The 17,734-nt window shown below is 39.7% G+C and overlaps 1 protein-coding gene across 1 annotated transcript in view; it reads right to left on the bottom strand.

Annotated features, from left to right (window-relative positions):
• CFAP44 (cilia and flagella associated protein 44) overlaps nucleotides 1–17,700 on the bottom strand; it is a gene marked incomplete at both ends in the record, with an annotated part of 48,847 nt that extends 31,147 nt beyond the window's left edge. The window contains 14 exon segments of the mRNA XM_082005566.1: nucleotides 924–1,023; nucleotides 2,085–2,132; nucleotides 2,776–2,931; nucleotides 5,405–5,569; nucleotides 6,064–6,178; nucleotides 7,686–7,902; nucleotides 8,224–8,326; nucleotides 9,324–9,486; nucleotides 10,533–10,704; nucleotides 11,595–11,687; nucleotides 12,410–12,499; nucleotides 17,222–17,261; nucleotides 17,263–17,440; nucleotides 17,639–17,700. Coding sequence (XP_081861692.1) covers nucleotides 924–1,023; nucleotides 2,085–2,132; nucleotides 2,776–2,931; nucleotides 5,405–5,569; nucleotides 6,064–6,178; nucleotides 7,686–7,902; nucleotides 8,224–8,326; nucleotides 9,324–9,486; nucleotides 10,533–10,704; nucleotides 11,595–11,687; nucleotides 12,410–12,499; nucleotides 17,222–17,261; nucleotides 17,263–17,440; nucleotides 17,639–17,700 — 1,702 coding nt within the window.
• Nucleotides 17,701–17,734: the final 34 nt, after the last annotated feature.

Below are 17,734 nucleotides of genomic sequence, written 5' to 3'. Positions count from 1 at the left end.
CACAGAATTTGTGATACTGTAAAGAAAATCTGTACTGACATCATAGGAAAAGATGATATGCTACTATTTGGGATAGCCTAGGGAGGAAAATATCTAAATGGATGAAAATGGGAGATTGTCCAAAGAAAAGTCAGTTTCACCAGAGGTGAAATTAATAGACTCATAGACACACATATTGGTCTGCATAAAATTCCATTCCAGCTGGCATATACCCTTAGTGTCATTTGCTCAACTGGTAGGAGTTTGTCTTCGGGCTAGAAGAGCATGTACATTGTAAACACAGACAAATGTCAAGATATTGCTGACAAGAATTGAGTTAAAGCATTTTCTGGGAAGTGTAAATAACATTGTTAATGTTCTGGCCAGTGGTTCTTCTTTCAAAGCATGATAAAGCTAAGTGAGAGAGGCCCAAATTGCAATATTTATATAAGTTAAATGAATATGTCTGTAAATACATGTTAGCTGTTGTTGAAAGCATGATAGCTATTGCATTTTCTAAGAAAACCACAAATACTAATACTCATAATGCCTTAAACAGTGCTAGAGATGTATGTAAATACAAAACAAAAATTCCGACACTTATCAATCCAGAGCTTTAAATACAAGTGCATTTATTCAAACCAAATGTCTCATCTTTTCAGCTGTTCCTTCAGAACGAATAGAATTTACAAAGTTTCCCATTAAAAGCTTCTCTTGTCAAAATTCCAGGCTTTTAAAATGAAGCAGTAAATGCATTATTTCAAAACTTTAGTGATTTGTCTTAACTATTAAACAAGTTATCCCAGGAATAACAATTGTCTGTAAAGTGACTTTTCAAGAGCAAATACACAACTTCAGTTCAAAACAGAATAGTTCCAAACCAAGCACCATTGCTCTTTAAAAACAATTACAATGGTGTCAGAGGAAAGGAATAGTGTACTTACGGTCAAGAGCAGTCGTGGCCATAAGGTATGTAATTGGAGAGACACTCATGGCCTCAATCCTTCCAGAGTGAAAGGTATACAGGCACTCTGGATCATGGGTCTGCAGTGAAAAACAGAAGAACAGAAATTCTGCTACATTGTGGAGCTGCACTTACAAGGTATTACCAGCCATACCTACAGTGAACCTGAAAAATCTAGACAAGTGCTGTTTGTGTGAACAAAATTTGGCATTCATGAGGTACCTATGTGCAATTCCCTTTTTTTTTCCTTATTTAATTGTTCATAAGAAGTTCACGAGCAAAATTAGTGTAGGAACATTAAGTTCATTTAGAATTCCACCATTTTCTACGTGAAAATAAAGGGGAATGCCTTTCATTAAGTGGTTTCAGGTTTGGAATTAGTATTTTTAACAAAGAGCTGTTGCAAAGAAAATGCTCTCAAGCCTAGGGCTTATGCTGCCTGGGAAATCATTTCATCATCCAAGGAATTCTAGGTTTTGCTATACATTTTTTACATTGGTTTCTATAGTATGCTTTGTTCATCTTTTATTTACCATAAAATTATTGGGACATAATTTTACCTGTTACCACATAACTTTATTCCACTCCAGGGGATTGTTCCCATTTACTTTAATATGTCTGGAAGCATAAATTAAATGCCCCCATTCTAACCGTGTCATCTATTTCTCCATCAAAAACATCTCCAGCAGTAACACTAATAACCAGTAGGATAAAACATGTGAAGTGCATTTCATCTTCTCCTTGTTTTCCCTAGTCCTTTATGTCATTTAGAGACAACAGTAAGGATTGTTTCAAACACCTATCTAGATAGGATATATCAATACTCCTTGAACTCATTTCCTGCATCCATGCAACCTTATTACCAGTTTATGAGGATAAACTCCTTTGAGGTAACTTGAATTTGGCAGACAAAATTTCAGGAATCAAAAATCAAACTATTTTTTTAAATCCTGCACAATCACTGTAATCAATAACATTACGAAAATAAATTTTTAAGAAAAATAATCTGTTTCAATGCTAAAATTTTCAACTGTGCAGCTTCATAAAGCACAAACTTCATTGTATATGCATCTAGTATAGTTAAAGGAAGTTATTGCAAAAGAATTGAAGAAATCAGAACTAAAAAAGAAGACAAACTTACCGTATTTGAAAAAGTCAAATCTAGCTTCCAGATTGCTCCATTGGTATCCTGAAGAAGAAAAAACAAAACACGTAACCTGAATATTTTCAAACTCAATTTGGAAATAAAACTGCCCACGATGATTCCTTAAAAATTCCTTAATGATTATCGTTGTGAAACTGAAACAACTGAATATGGTGATGTTGGTCCTATCAGTCCTCTCCATCAGTCCAGGATGTTCAGAACTTGGACAATACCTTTTGACATTCTCCTATTCTTATGCAGTTCTGGCTTGGAAAGCCAGTCTCACATGTTACTATACACTAAAAATATAGTGTGGCCTAGCATAGAATAGTTCAGCTGGAAGGGACCTACAAAGGTCACCTAGTCCAACTGCCTGACCACTTCAGAGCTGCCCAAAAGTTAAAGCATATTATTAAGGGCATTGTCCAAATGCCTCTTAAACACTGACAGGCATGGAACATAAACCACCTCTCTAGGAAGCCTGTTCCAGTGTTTGAAAGAGGATTTTTTATATATAGATATATATAAAATAAGAAGATATTATATATCTATATACATAATTCTCCAGAAGACTGAATTCTACCAAAAAGAAACATATTGACTTGTAAGGGACTCCTGCTGTTACTTGACATCACCTCCCTCATTCTGTTATTCTCCACAGACATGTACGTACTTGAGTGTGTCTTACCTGAGCATACCAAATAGGCTGTCCGCAGTCATGAACTTTTGACATGAAACTCAGACTGACATTCCTGCCAACATGAAGTTCATTCATAGGCTCCATCTCCAGTAACCCTGTGTCATCCACAGAATCAGCAGCATCTATTGTCTCAACGTTCCACACCTTCATGGCATTGGAAGCATTAAAAAAAAAAGGGGGTTTTTATAGGGACAGGTTATGTTTTCATACACAACTAATACGGTAATTCAAAATTATAAGGAACCAGGGCAGTGTAGATTCTACAGGTAGAGTATGAAAGCCGTCATATCTGCCTCGCTGCTTTGAATGTAACTTAGAACAGTGACAGTCAGCAACTATTATTTGACACATTTGGGTGCAATGCAAAGTATATGTAAAGGTTCTCTGTCCAATTCTGAAACAACAGTAGCTTAAATTCAGCCCTGGCACTAGCAAAGCTATACACAGCAGCCTCAGAACTATAGGGAGTAAATGATACCTGCCTGCTCTCAGCATTGCTCATACTGAGGCAGCACAGAAGAAAGAATGGCAAATCCAACACATCTGTGTTCAAGAATTCAAAGAAGATCCTTGTTTCAGGGGTAAGGACAAGACATCAGTTGGCACCCTTATAACCAAGTGAATTTTCCTAATGGGATAATATCAATTTATAAAACACAACAACAACAAAAACTCCAGGGTGTTTGAAACCCTCCACTGTCTGTAACAGTCAGCTTCCCATTGATTATCTGGGTCTTTCACACATCAGTAGAAGATACATCACGTCTTCTCTTAAAAAGCAGGCAAACAAGATTGCAAAATCCTTGGTAATTGACAGCTAAGATCAGAAACTGGTGGTATGGATAAGGAAAAGTTTTTGACCTTAATTTATATAATTATATATTTACTTCAGGATGCTTTTTCTTTTAATTGTTCCTCTATTTTAGTATATCTGACATGCTAATTAATTTCTATGTCATTTTAACATTAATAGTCTGAGCTATCAAATACTCAGAAAATTAATTTCAAATATTGCTGTAATTTATCCATCAAAATGATATATTAATAGGCCTGAAAAGCATAAAGATTAACCAAAACTACAGAAGAAAAAAAAGTGTTAGAATGCAGGCAAGAACAAAGCTGTTAGGGAATCACTGAAAATTATTTTGATTTATTAGAGTAAAAGGTGATTAATTTAGCATTAAACACAGAATGTGGTGTGAACACTATCTGATTCACAGAATCACAGAATCACAGAATCACTAGGTTGGAAAGGACCTTCAGGATCATCAAGTCCAACCATTAATCCAGCACCACCATGTCCCCTAAACCATGTCCTGAAGCGCCACATCCACACGTTTTTTGAACACTTCCAGAGATGGTGACTCCACCACCTCCCTGGGCAGCCTGTTCCAATGCCTGACCACTCTCTCAGTGAAGAAGTTTTTCCTAATATCCAATCTAAACCTCCCCTGGCACAACTTGAGGCCATTTCCTCTTGTCCTATCACTAGTTACTTGGGAGAAGAGGCCAACACCCTCGTCGCCACAACCCCCTTTCAGGTAGTTGTAGAGAGCGATAAGGTCTCCCCTCAGCCGCCTCTTGTCCAGACTAAACAACTCCAGTTCCCTCAGCCGCTCCTCATAAGACTTGTGCTCCAGACCCCTCACCAGCTTCGTTGCCCTTCTCTGGACACGCTCCAGCACCTCAGCATCCTTCTTGTAGTGAGGGGCCCAAAACTGAACACAGGATTCAAGGTGCGGCCTCACCAGTGCCGAGTACAGGGGCACAATCACTTCCCTACTCCTGCTGGCCACACTATTCCTGATACAGGCCAGGACGCTGTTGGCCTTCTTGGCCACCTGGGCACACTGCCGGCTCATGTTCAGCCGGCTGTCAACCAGCACCCCCAGGTCCCTTTCCGCCGGGCTGCTCTCTAGCCACTCCTCCCCAAGCCTGTAGCGTTGCATGGGGTTGTTGTGGCCAAAGTGCAGGACCCTGCACTTGGCCTTATTAAACCTCATACAGTTGGCCTCTGCCCATCGATCCAGCCTGTCCAGATCCCCCTGCAGAGCCCTCCTACCCTCCAGCAGATCAACACTCCCACCCAACTTGGTGTCATCTGCAAACTTACTGAGGGACCACTCGATCCCCTCATCCAGATCATCTATAAAGATATTGAACAAGACCGGCCCCAGAACCGAGCCCTGGGAACACTGCTTGTGACCGGCTGCCAGCCGGATTTAACGCCATTCACCACAACTCTCTGGGCTTGGCCATCCAGCCAGTTCCTCACCCAGCGAAGAGTAAACCTGTCTAAGCCACGAGCCGCCAGTTTCTCCAGGAGAATGCTGTGGGAGACGCTGTTAAAGGCTTTACTAAAGTCCAGGTAGACAACATCCACAGCCTTTCCCTCATCCACTAGGCGGGTCACCTGGTCATAGAAGGAGATCAGGTTGGTCAAGCATATACACTGTGGAGATGTGCTCTTATTCTGTTTGTCCTAAAAAGTCATTCTCAGAAAGAAACCGCATTGCAAAATTCCCTCCATAATTAAGTCCTGGTAAAGAAAATATGTAATATTTACTTGCTGACCACAAATTTGCACACTTAAAGGCAGAGCAGAAGAAAAACTTACCCGAATGAAGCCATCCTTTCCAACAGTGACAATTTCTCCTTCATCCAGAACTAACTGGCTGACAGGGCCACTGTGACAGGGCTTGTGTCCAGATCGACAGAGCTCTACTTTAACGAGGCCCCCTTCCCAAAGCAGCAAGTTGCCCCACTCAGTCCCTGAGATAACCTTCAAAGCAAATGAAAATATGCAAATAAGCACCTGCACCTAACCATGCAGAAATACTGGCAAGAATCTGGTTAACATTTGTGGCTTCCTTCCATGAAAGCATTAAATTGATAGTAATGTACAGATATTTGCAAGAGAAGGTGTAAAGGGTGAGCAGATTCAACTTTTTAGCAATGTGACATAATTTACATGCACTGAAATGGTTAAAGTCATTGTATTTATTCACATTAACATTTTCACTATACCATTAGAGGAGCCTCAGCTCTAAGCCAACAGAGATCTTTTGTCTGGGAATTTCAGTACTATCTGTACTTTTCAATTGTTACAAAGCAAGCCAAGTTTTTGGCAAATTAATGTCAATATTAGCTTATCAGAGCATTGAGGGTCTAATTTAAATCACCTTGAAGCAAATAGTAACTCTCCAACTGAGTCAGTAGACTTTATATCAAAACCTGAGAGGGAAAATAAAATCAATTGAACTTTTTCTTACTTACCTTCCCATCAGGCAGCTCTACATAACCTATAATGTCGGTCACTGCTGTTTTTCCAAACCTGCCTAAAGCTCCTTGCAACTTAAGACCAGTGAATGTGAGCGCCATCTTCCAGAACCTGAGCACACAAAAAACATCGTGCTCTGAAACAAGATTTGCTAAACACATTCTTCAGTCCCTGTCGGACACTGTAATAATCTTACTAGGGACGCCTCTGAGGTAAGGGCTGTTAATTTATTATTCTTTTTCACAGGAGACCTTGGCTTTTTCTTTTTAAAATTAGATAAAGCTTTGTAACTACACAAACATTTCCCTATACAACCCCGATGAAAAAGCTAGGAAAAGGATTTGGAATGGGCAGAATGAAGATTAAACTACTATTTAAAATTAGTAAGTGTAAAATACATAGCTACAACTTTCCAGCTACAACCAATACACATACTTAGGGATACCTATTTTACTCTTGCTGTCTTCAGTGTATGATGCTCAACTTTGTAAACCCAAGGGACTAAGGTCTTCACTTAATTTCATCCAAGTACACCCATGGACTTGAGTTTGACTATAAAATCTCACTGAGCCAAAGGTTTTATCCTAGATCTTCATAGCTATTCCTATTTGATCATTATATTTTTAGCAGTATAAAACATAAAATTACTGCATTACAGAAAAATTAACACCTACTGCAATTAGGGATGGTTCACTGTGTGGGCAAGAGACATTACATTTGACAGGTGTTGGAAATTGGAATTTGAGACCATATTTGGGTGAAAAGTCATGTTTATCATGTTATAAAAACTATGTCAGAGTTTATTCATAGTATTTTATCTCAAAAGAAAGTTTATAAGAGATTTTGTTTTGTCAGATTTCCATAAATAATGTATTCTAAACCATATTCGTTCTGGGTCTAGATAAGCCATTTGCTATTTCAGACCCACCTTGCAAACACATTATAGAGCAAATCCCAGATTTTGATCTGATTCCTCTGTTAAACCTCAAAGAAACTTTAAATGCATTATAATTTTAAAGGTATCATTTCTACTACAATAGCATCCCAGTCATATCTTAAGTTTCTAGTGTATTAACATTGAACACTGGATAAATACAGAACACGAAGCTAATCCCTGTCCCAAAGAGCTTAAAGTTGTGGTTTATTTTTTATTACAAAAGGATCCATGAACTTACTAAAGAAGAGAGTGTATGGAAGCATACCTTCTGATCTATGGCTTGGCAACCATTTCTAAAGGCTGGCCAAACAGCAGATGAGTTCATCAAAGGTAGAAAGCTCATAAGGCACAGGAGGCATATATGCTATATTACCAGCTTGAAGACATGTCTATATAACATTTTTTTTATTAATTCTCCCCGGTGCTTGTTGAAATTACAAGAATGGAGCCAGTGGTACCAACATTCAACATCAAGCATCATCCTTTTTGCACAGCAAAGGTGTTAAAAGACTTGGGTAACTGGCTGAAGGACTTGAATTTTCTCATTTTTGTAATTGTAATGACTGGGTAAAAGAGAATTCCTCATTGGTCCATGTTTGTTAATAATACATTCCTGATAGTCATCTTCTACATATCATGACTTTAGCGGTGATATGTATTAATCCTAATCAGTAAACCTACCTGATGTGTCCTGCTCCAGATGTAGTTAGTTGCTCTTCATTACCAGCAGAAAATGTGACCTTGTAAACATCCTGTGAAAAAGCTTTTGACCTCAGCATAATCTTTTCTTGTTTCCAGTCCCAGATAGTCAGCATGTAGTCAGGACTGCTCCCAATACTGGCCAGCAAAGTGCCAGCATCATTGAAATCACCAAAAACATAGGCTTCCTCTGTTCCATCTGAAGAAACATACAAGCCCAAATACACACACACAGAGAAAAGAGGAAGAAACAATAGGAAAATCTACTTAGAAGGAGCTCAACTTTCACTGCAATTATTTTTTTCATTAAGTAATAGCTCTCAGTTGGCTATTTCTACTAAATAAAAGTTTCCTCACATGCAATAATAAAAAACTTTGACACTGGTGTTTTCTATTTTGCTTTGAAGGACCAAAAGGTTGTATTTCCTTCTAAACTTCTAAAGTGACCTACTACTCCATCTGCTGGGATCTATAAACACTGGCCCATTTGTATAAAATGTGAATAGACTTTTTACAGTACCTCGCAGTATTCTGTAGGGCCTCAGTGAAGGATAATCGTAGATGATGAGGTTTGGTTTCTTTCCTTTTTCTCCCACTGCGAAGTACTGCTTAGTGGGGTGTGCCTTGAAAAAAGCAAAAGTCCCATTGCATGTTGTAGTGACTCCTTTGTCTCTATCCTGCTAGTTATTGAGATATTGTATTTACTCACTCATTAGTCAAAAGACATTGCCATAAAAACTAGGTTGCATTTTTCTGTGTGTTTATTCTGAACAACTGCCAATCTATTGCTCAATATCAGAATGAAGCTACTATGCCCAGAAAATGGTATATTGCACATATAAGACAGAACCATGACAAACTATGAAATAATTTGCTTTACCATGCATTCTTTCACTATTCCTACCCCACTCAACCCACTAGCTGATACTTCCATGAGCAGCATTTGTGTCAGCAGCCATCTACGTCAGTAGACAGCTGTGGAAAAGCCATCCTGAATGACATTGTTCTAAAGACATAAAGATGTACCATGATTCCCCAGAAAAAGCTGCTTACAATGGAGCAGAACAGTCTGAGGTTGGTATTCTGAAAGCCTTGCTTGTGTATAATGCAACTGAGAGATGGCAGAGTCCTTCACAGGGTAAGGTCCTTCAAATACAGAGGAAGCATTTGAGAGTCCAAGCTCTTGGTAGGGGCTTACTAGAGTGAAACCAGATACTTTTTCTCTTCATTTATCCAGGAACTTGCTTTTATACATTTTAACTGCAGGCAAAACATTACAGCAATATCAGCTGTGACTAGGACACATGAGTGTTCAAAAAAAAAAAAGTTGATATGAGCCAAATAAGAATGTAATAGTTCTAAAAACTAATCCCAGCTGGCACCTGTCAGTCCTTTAAGGTACCTGAGCCCGGGACTTAGGTATGCAGATATTTGTCCTCTGCCAATTATGTTGACAGGCTGAGTAGCCTACGCTGCATGGTCCACACAACCCCCTAATCAATACTGTACTTTTTTACGTGTATGCATGCGCAACTGTAGAAACCTCCCACCAGTCAACAAAGTGAACATTTTGCTTCTAGAAAGTGACTAACACCCTAAAACATGAAACAAAAGCCGTACTGTGATAAACCCAATTCCACCACCACTGCTGCTCCGGAGATGACTTTGAGATTTAGTTTTCAGGTCCAGGAGCACCACTTGGTTGCCTGCTATATACATCAGTGTTTGGCTATCCATCAGCAGCAGGTTTACACTTCTGGTGCAGTCATATCCAAAAGAATGTCTGAGAACAGTTTGATAAGGAAAAGACTTGACACTGGCTTTCTAGAAAAGTTTACTAAGTGGATAGAAACACTTAAACCAAAACTGAAATGGGAATACTGAATCTGGTGACTAAAAGCCTGATGGTAGAAGGCAGTTTTGTTCAATATACAGTGAAGGTAAAATGTATCAAGCCTCTATAACTGGGGGGAAGGCACAAGTGAAGACCTTCTAAAGTTCATATTCCATCCTTTCATCTCCACTACAGAGATGCCTCTTGCTTCTGCTGGATCCTTTGGGACGGCAAGGAATTCATATTCTATCGGTGTTCTCTTTTCAAACAAAATGTAAGAGATATACATCAGATTACTAGGAACTGTTCTATAGACAAGGGATGAAACCAAGGAAGTGCTCAAGCTCACTTCTTAAATGTTTTCAGGCAGATGTAAAGGAGGGAAAACCCAGTCTTCAACAGCAGCTTAACTGTGTCTGCAGAGAAAACCACCAGCACTTGTGAAAGTCACGTATCATATCCCACTTGACCATTCCTAGAAGAGGACTTATTGTAGCTCTTAATTGATGGGCATCAGTTCCTTCGTTCTACCAGTTTAGATCTTCTGAGCACCAGGCCACAAATCTACCTGTTTTTTTCCGCATTTCTCCCTTAGCAGTTCTGTGAGGAAGTATGAGGTACTACAGTTACTCTTCTCCTGGCCTCCCCTCAGCTTCTTGGGGAACACCGGTGGCTACACAGAAAGGGAGAGCTTTGGAGGGGATATTCTTATTCTACTCTTCCACCTGGTCACATTAACTTGGCCATGATCTAGTTCTACAAGAGTACTTATAACAGTAAGAATTATGCCCAATAAGAAATGTTTATGAGGTTAAGACAATGTTTAAGATTAAATTCACCCAAAACCATAACTGGTCAGAACTCTTATCTGTGTCTCAACCAAAGGTATCCCACTAATGCCACATAGGCTATGCCAAATTAGACAAGTACAATTTTAAGAACATATATTAACTATCCTCAGCTTTAAATTTGCACAGCCTCAACAGAAAGGATACTTAAGAGTAAGAAGGTTAATTGGTATCCCAGAGTCTTCAGTGACAAACGGCCGTGAATATATATCTTCATAGTTATAGAAGAAAGTTTCCGAGATTTTCTTTTCTACCTTCTCAGGCCTCTTTTGTGCCTCTGAGGGTACTTCACTATTATCTTGCTCTTCTGAATCGCCTTCTGCATCTCAGAAGTGGGAACATAAAGGAAATTTATATTCACCATAAATTTTAGGCTCCTTGCTGATATTTGCATCTAACTGCAAAAGGCAACTATTCACACATTCCTTGCCTCCTTCAACAGAGTAGTAAGCACTCCATAGCTCACAACAGGGGTGCCATGTCTTAGCAGCAACTTATCCTGGAGCAGCCTGTAACAAGTGCTGCCTCAGGCTTTTAAAAACTTTACTGTGAATATTGAAAAATGAATTTAAAGAAGAAAAATTTTGAGGGTATTTTAAAAACATTGATTTTAAAACTCAAGACCTGCTGAAGTAGTTCAGTTCAGCTTTGCTTGGTGTTTAGATTTCAGCTATTAAACAAAGTTTAAAGAGTCTCTTTTCAATAGCTATTGAACGTACATCATTATACATAACAATTAGTAAAAACACATACAACAGACCACCATAAGACGCCATTGTCCTCAAAAAGGCATACTCCTAACATGTGACCCAGTGTGGTTCTTTGCTAGACTGCAATGCAGAATACTGTCAACTTGACTCCCAACTAGTCATAAGCACTTGTTAAAAGTACTTTCCAGTCTGATACCTCAGATCAAATCCCCATTACTTATTTTGTAAGCTTCTCACCCTTTTTTGATTTTTGATTTTTTTCTCTCCTAGGTGTTCTATGAAAAACAACCAAAGGGGTCAGAGACCAGCCATTGGAAAGAGCAAAATGAAGGACACAAGGTAAGCCAACTGAAAGGGAGCAGAGAAACTCAATAACTGTAACTTGATGGCACTGGTCTGAGATGCAGTTCATAACAATAACAGTGAAAAAATGAAAACTAGAAAGTAGTGGGATTTTTAAGGTCATGCCAACATCTCCTCAGTGGAAAGCAGTACTCACCAATGCTCTCAGCATCTGATTCCACTTGCTCCACTTCTTCCTCCTGTTCAGCTGTAGTTGGTGATTCCTTTGGAAGGCTAGTTTTGCTTTCTTCTGCAAAGACGATTGCAATTACTCTCTTAGGTATGAATTCCTTTGACTAATTTGTTCATACATGCCATGTTAAATAAATACATAGCTCTGCAGCAGTAAAAAAAAATCCCTTCTGCCCAACGATGGACTTCCTGCTGTTTAGCATTAAGTGTAGGAAGAAATTTGCTTTCAAAAAAACATATTTTAAGACTTAGGGGAAGGAACGAAACACATCCTATAACAGGAAAAAGGTATAATACGAAAATGTTGAAACTAACGTGCCAATATAAGCATCCAAAATCCTTCCAAAGTTCCATGGAGGTTCTCTAGTGGATTTTGTTATGCATGCTACCTAGATCTAGTGTGTTAGGTGACACGCAGAACATATGAAATAGACACTGGACAGGCATTTTAAAATGAAAACGTTGTTAAGAGAAATACAGGTCTCCAACTGAAAGAGACTGGAGGAGTTAACAAACTGATTGCAGTACTAGCTACAGAGACAGGTCTAAGCAGCAAAAATTTTCAGGGGAGATACTTTGTGGGCTGAGGGACAGCAGGAACTGCAGACACAGTGGTCAGCCCAGAACTTCACTGGAAAGGGTCATCTTTGACCAGAGTCAAAATGAAATTTGGCAACACCAAGAACAGAAGATGAATATGTACTAGTAAGGAAAGGATGAGTGGTGGGAGAAGTGGGATTTCAGTATTGAAATCACTATGTAACAGCAGGAAATACTCACGGACACCACTGTGATCTGCCTGTGCACGTTCTGCTGGCTTCTCATCGGCTCCCTCCTGTTCCCTTGGAAGAGACGGCATGTCCTCTTTACCTGGTGGTGGTGAAGAGCAACTTTTAGTATTTTTGCCTTCATCTGCCATTTAGACTATTTTCATTTTCTCTCAAATGCTTTGAGATTCCCAAAGATAATATTTGTGTTCTGCCTGTACACTACAAATAGGGATACCCCAAAGATATGTCCTAATGTGTAGAGTTAATTCACTGGGTCAGGTTTTAGGATTCCAGGCTCTGTGTACGTTGCTATAGAAAGACTAAATATTGCGTAACAGGGGAAGCTGAAGACAGATTTATGTGCTTTGGGCTTCTCTTTAATATACTGGGGGGAAATTTCTTTTTGAGACAACAAGGCCATTCCTCCACCTTTCTGGTGGACTTCACAAAAATATCAGGAGATAGACATTCTGAGACCATTCCATATCTTGAATGGAGAAGCAGGAGAGATGAATGTTTAAGAAAAAAAGACTTTCTTCAAAACATTTTATATTCATGGGAACTGAATTAATACAATTAACACAATTTTAAAAAAGCTTTAAACAGCTTAACTAACACTCCCCAGCAGTTTTTCAGCTTTCAGACTGTCATTTTCGGATTGCTACAATTTCACTGGTTACCATTATCCTCTGGAGTGGGAAAGATCCAATTTTTTTCATATAAAAACCAAACACATTGATTATTTACATAAACATCTCTGAAAGAAGCAAAAAAGCACAGGCATTGCTCTTATTCTAAAGTTGTTCTGCCTTTTGATTTCAAACATGGTCTCCTTTCCAAACAAAACACCTTAAAATTCAGAAGTGGAATGTAAAGAAACCTAAATATTCAGAATGACAAATATAGGCAGGATGCAAACGAATCTCTTTTCATGTGTAAGCCTGACTTTGATACCAAGAAAATGCCCCTAAAAATGCATTTCTTGTTTCTGGCTTTGGGTGCAAATCCATTTGGGAAAAGGTCTTTTGAGGCATTTCAAACTTTACAGGTATTTCAGGAAAGGCAAAGTGTCCAAACATAATGCCATCCACCAGAAAGACAATGAGGGCAAATAAATATTGTAGACATGTCATTCTTGTCATTACATAGTCAACCTGCCCTACTTAATCTTCATGCAAAGGTTCTGAGTCTCTCCCGGAGTCTGACTTGCCTGCATAATTTCATTTAAGAATTAAAATGAGATTTTACCCCTCAGGAGTGCTGAGAAAAACTTGAAAATAGACATGCAGAAAGTTTTACATTCAGAAAACAAATCAAAAGATAACTATTGCAATATATCTCTATATAATTAAATTAAATTAATGAGTTTTTAATGGGGTAACATAACTGATATCACTGAAGTTGGAGAAACATTTACAGACTAGTTGCGTAAATACATAAAGGAGTGTTCAGAGACCTGAATTCTAATTCCAAACCCAATAATGACGTGTACAATTTGTATCAGCCATTTCACCTCTGGCTGTCTCAGTTATCTCTTATGAAAAATGAGATAATAATACTTACCCATCTTAGCAAAGTGTTTTGATATCCATAGAGAAAAGTGCTATAAAATTTCAAATTATTGTAACTAATTAGCAATCATTTATCTTCTAAAAATTAAGACTATCATAGTTTTCATTATAAATTAATTCCTATCTGGAAAATGCTTTAGGCTGAAAGAGGGTATGAACATTTCCTCCTGCGTTGATATCTGTGTTCTAGTTAAAGAAAGCTATTGCAATGTTCACTGTGCCTATTACTGTGATGGTGCCCAAGCACTGCGCCAAAAGAAATTTTGAATTTAAAGACTCTGAGGAGGCTCAAGAGGGGGACACGTCTGCTTTGGTTGCAGATTCTGGGTTTCATGGGTTGATTGATCCAGAAAACTTTTGTGTAGGTTCACCGCGACAAAGGTATACGTCTCTCTGAATGCTGATTTTCTTTTTCTGTTTTTTTTTTTTTTTGAGACAGTTTCCTAAATAAGCTATAATTGAGGCTTTTGATACTGAAAACTGAGATAGCACGAAGTAGAACTGGTGTGAAGCAGGAAAAAAAACAAGTTGGCAACCAGACATTTTTGCCAACCCTAATTATATACTATGCCTGACCTGAAACATGACACAGATCCACATCATTTCCAGTGTTTAACTAAGAACTCACTCAGGAGTGAAGTATTCTTTCACTTATTTCAAAACTAAGATGTTTCGTTGTAATTTTGATGCCACACAGAATCCTTACATATAGGAGCTTCTCAAAAATTCTCAGTAAATTTCATTAAGAGATTTCTCATCTCAAACAATTGTCTCATTTATTCAAAAATACAGGATAATTAAATCAAATAGGTGTTCATTTGGTAAGACGTAAACAAATTCACTGAGATGACACCACTTTCTTTGTATTTTGTCATCCTACATTTTTCCTCTTTCCAGAAAAAAAAACTCAAATGTGTAAACCTAATAAATGCAGTGCTTGCCTTCATAAATACCATGACTGACACTTCAACAGCATAAAATGCATCAAATTAAATAATGATCAAAATGCAGCCTACAGTTTTACTTTAGAAACTGAACATATCTGGTAGTTATTATTTTAAGCTGTCTCTGCCTCACCTTTAACTGTGTGACTGTGCTTAAAAGACATCACCTATCTCACCCCAACTTTTACATCTACAAAAGTGTTAATCAGTTTTGTCCACTAATTCAGGATATGTAGAAATAGGAAACTATTACTACAGAACCTAACTGCAGTGCTATTAGTACCAGTAATAAGCAAGATATTAAAAACTCATCACTACACTGTTACTTCTGCAGAATTTCATTTTTTGGTTCACTCCAAAATGTGCAATTTTTTGTAGAAAAGCTTTGGCCACTGGTGGGCTTTGGAAAAAAAAAAAGTCACTTGTTCTTTACTTCAGGAGAGATTGTATTGTGTGTTATTCCTTTACATGTCTTTATTCCATGTGAAGGAACTCATTTCATCCCAGGACTTCGTTTTGCTTTATTGCTTCCAGTCCTGACTTCTTAGCACCGTACTTTAAGTCTTACAGGCTACACTGCTATCTTTCTGTCCTGGGGGTAACAGTGGCCTAAAGTGATGACTGCAACGTTTGCTATCATGAGGCGTGTCTGCCATGAGGAATTACATACTAATCATCTGTTCCTGGCTGAGGCATCTTCTTCAAGGCTCTGCTTTGGGTGTGTTGGATTTTCATCCCATCTGCCAAGTCCTGTTTGTTTAACTCATCTTCAGATACAGACTCCTCAGCAGTTTTTTCCAAGTCTTCCATTTCTTTATGAAAAGGAGCATGCCATTGAACAACTCTCCAAGCATTCCTTTCAGCCTTCAGACCACATCAGAGTATATCAGCAATTCACTGGGCTGTTGCTGAGTGCAACATGTGCAAGCAGCAGAGTTTTGCAACGCTTACTTTCATTCAAAAAAATTTGAAGTCTTTCAGTGCTTGTATACACAAAGGAAAACATCACAAAGTGTAAATCAGGTATAGCTATCCAGTGCTGTCTGTGCATTATTATCAGTGAGGATTATGACAAAATTAGTAATAAGACTCGGTTTTAGGCAATCAACCCAAAATCACAAGGAAATAATTTTTTGTAATAAAGAATATTGCTGTCTCTCTTACGATACCCAGAAGACTTGAGAACAAGGATAACAGAAAATATCAGGTCTCACAGCAATTAAGGTTAAGCATATAAAATATTTACTGGTCAGAGACTGAGACAGCAAGGATAAATCTACAAAGCAGTATCTAGACACATCAACTTTACTGTAGCCCCATTGTCTTGTTTTTCATGCCATCAGAGAGAAAAGAAGTGGACAGGAGAGCCCTGCTTAGAACCTCACTGTTACTATGTTGCACACATTCAAAATAATTTCCTATAAAATTAGGAGAAATAAAACCTAGCTCTGATTTCCAACCTTACAACTAAAGTAGTCCTCTGTATGATCCAGATGTCCTAACTCTGTCTCATGCAAGCAAAAGTTTCAAGTCTCTTAAAGTCTGCCTTGTGAAAAAGAGCTAGTTACCAGGTTTTTATTAAGCAGAAATGGAGAACAGGTGACATCAGCACAGTTACTTATTAACTTACAGTATAAAGGAAAATCATAAAAATGAACATGAGAACAGTGCCACAAATGCAACAGGGAATAAAATTAACTGCTTCGCGCACGGTAAAGTAAAACCAACAGGTCCCACATTTCAAATGAAGTTCAGGATGGTCCGTCTCAGCTGCAGAACATTCATTCCCATTTCACTTTTCCTAAGCTAAGCACCTACATGCGAATGAAGGCTTTTCTTTTCCTGCCTCTGTGAAGGAAGCCTGGTCCCACACAGACGTCAGTGCCCACAGGGGCGATGGCACCAGCCTTGCACAGAGGTGCAGGCCCAGCACTGCCTCGGCCTGATGCTTTTCCAAGGCCGCCTTCCACCTGGACACCGCGAAAAGGCCTTGGCGAGGCAGAACCTCCCCGTGACAGGCCGTTTTGGGGGGGATAGCAGACAGGCAGGGGACACCTGGAGCTTCTCAAGAAGAGCTGGGGTGGGAGCCTCAGAGAGGCCACGGAGAGGGTGCTATAGAGAGGACACGGTGGGGGCACAGTGAGGAGATGCCCCGGCAGTGGGGAGCCGCGGGTGCATGAGGAGCGGAGTGGCTAACGGGGGCAAGCCCAGGACGCGGAGACACACGGGGGCCTGCGGACTCCCCGAGGGGCGATGTGGGCCCGTGTGGGGCCGGAGCGGGCCCTGACCCTCCCCACCACCACGTACCTGGGGCCGCCTCCATCGCGGCGTTACCCGTTTCCAGGCAACCGGTCCCGCGGAGCGTAGAGCGCTCCGGGAGCTGTAGTTCGGTGGGGGCGGTGCGCGCATGCGCCGGCTCGTGGGGGTGTGGTGATGCGAGGGTCCGTCAGACAGCGGCGGGGGCTGGTACCTGCCGGCGGCCGTTTACCCGGTGTAACGGCCGGGGCTGAGGGAGGCACACCACGGCTCCGATTCCGACGTAATTAGAAGGGCTGGTGGGTGTTTTGTTTTGTTGATTTTTTTTTTAAAGTAACGTCCCTTTTGGCCCTCGTTCCGGTCCTTTCAAAACTGAGCGGGAAAATGAAATGAATTCCCAAAACTTTATGCCCACAAGACGAAGCAAGGGCTCCCGTGCGCCGGCCAGTTACGCGTATTTCCCCAGACAGCAAAGCTCTGGCGAAGCTTCGTATCTGTGTCCGTATCTTCACGTACACCTGTGCGCACATTTCCTATAGAGAGATAATTTTCTTTTAAAGTAGC

Source organism: Phaethon aethereus (genome assembly GCF_964289735.1).
Source record: "Phaethon aethereus genome assembly, chromosome: 1".
In the NCBI taxonomy this organism is placed as follows: Eukaryota; Metazoa; Chordata; class Aves; order Phaethontiformes; family Phaethontidae; genus Phaethon; species Phaethon aethereus.
The sequence above is the reverse complement of the archived record's forward strand: the minus strand, read 5'-3'. Positions and strand labels throughout refer to the sequence as shown.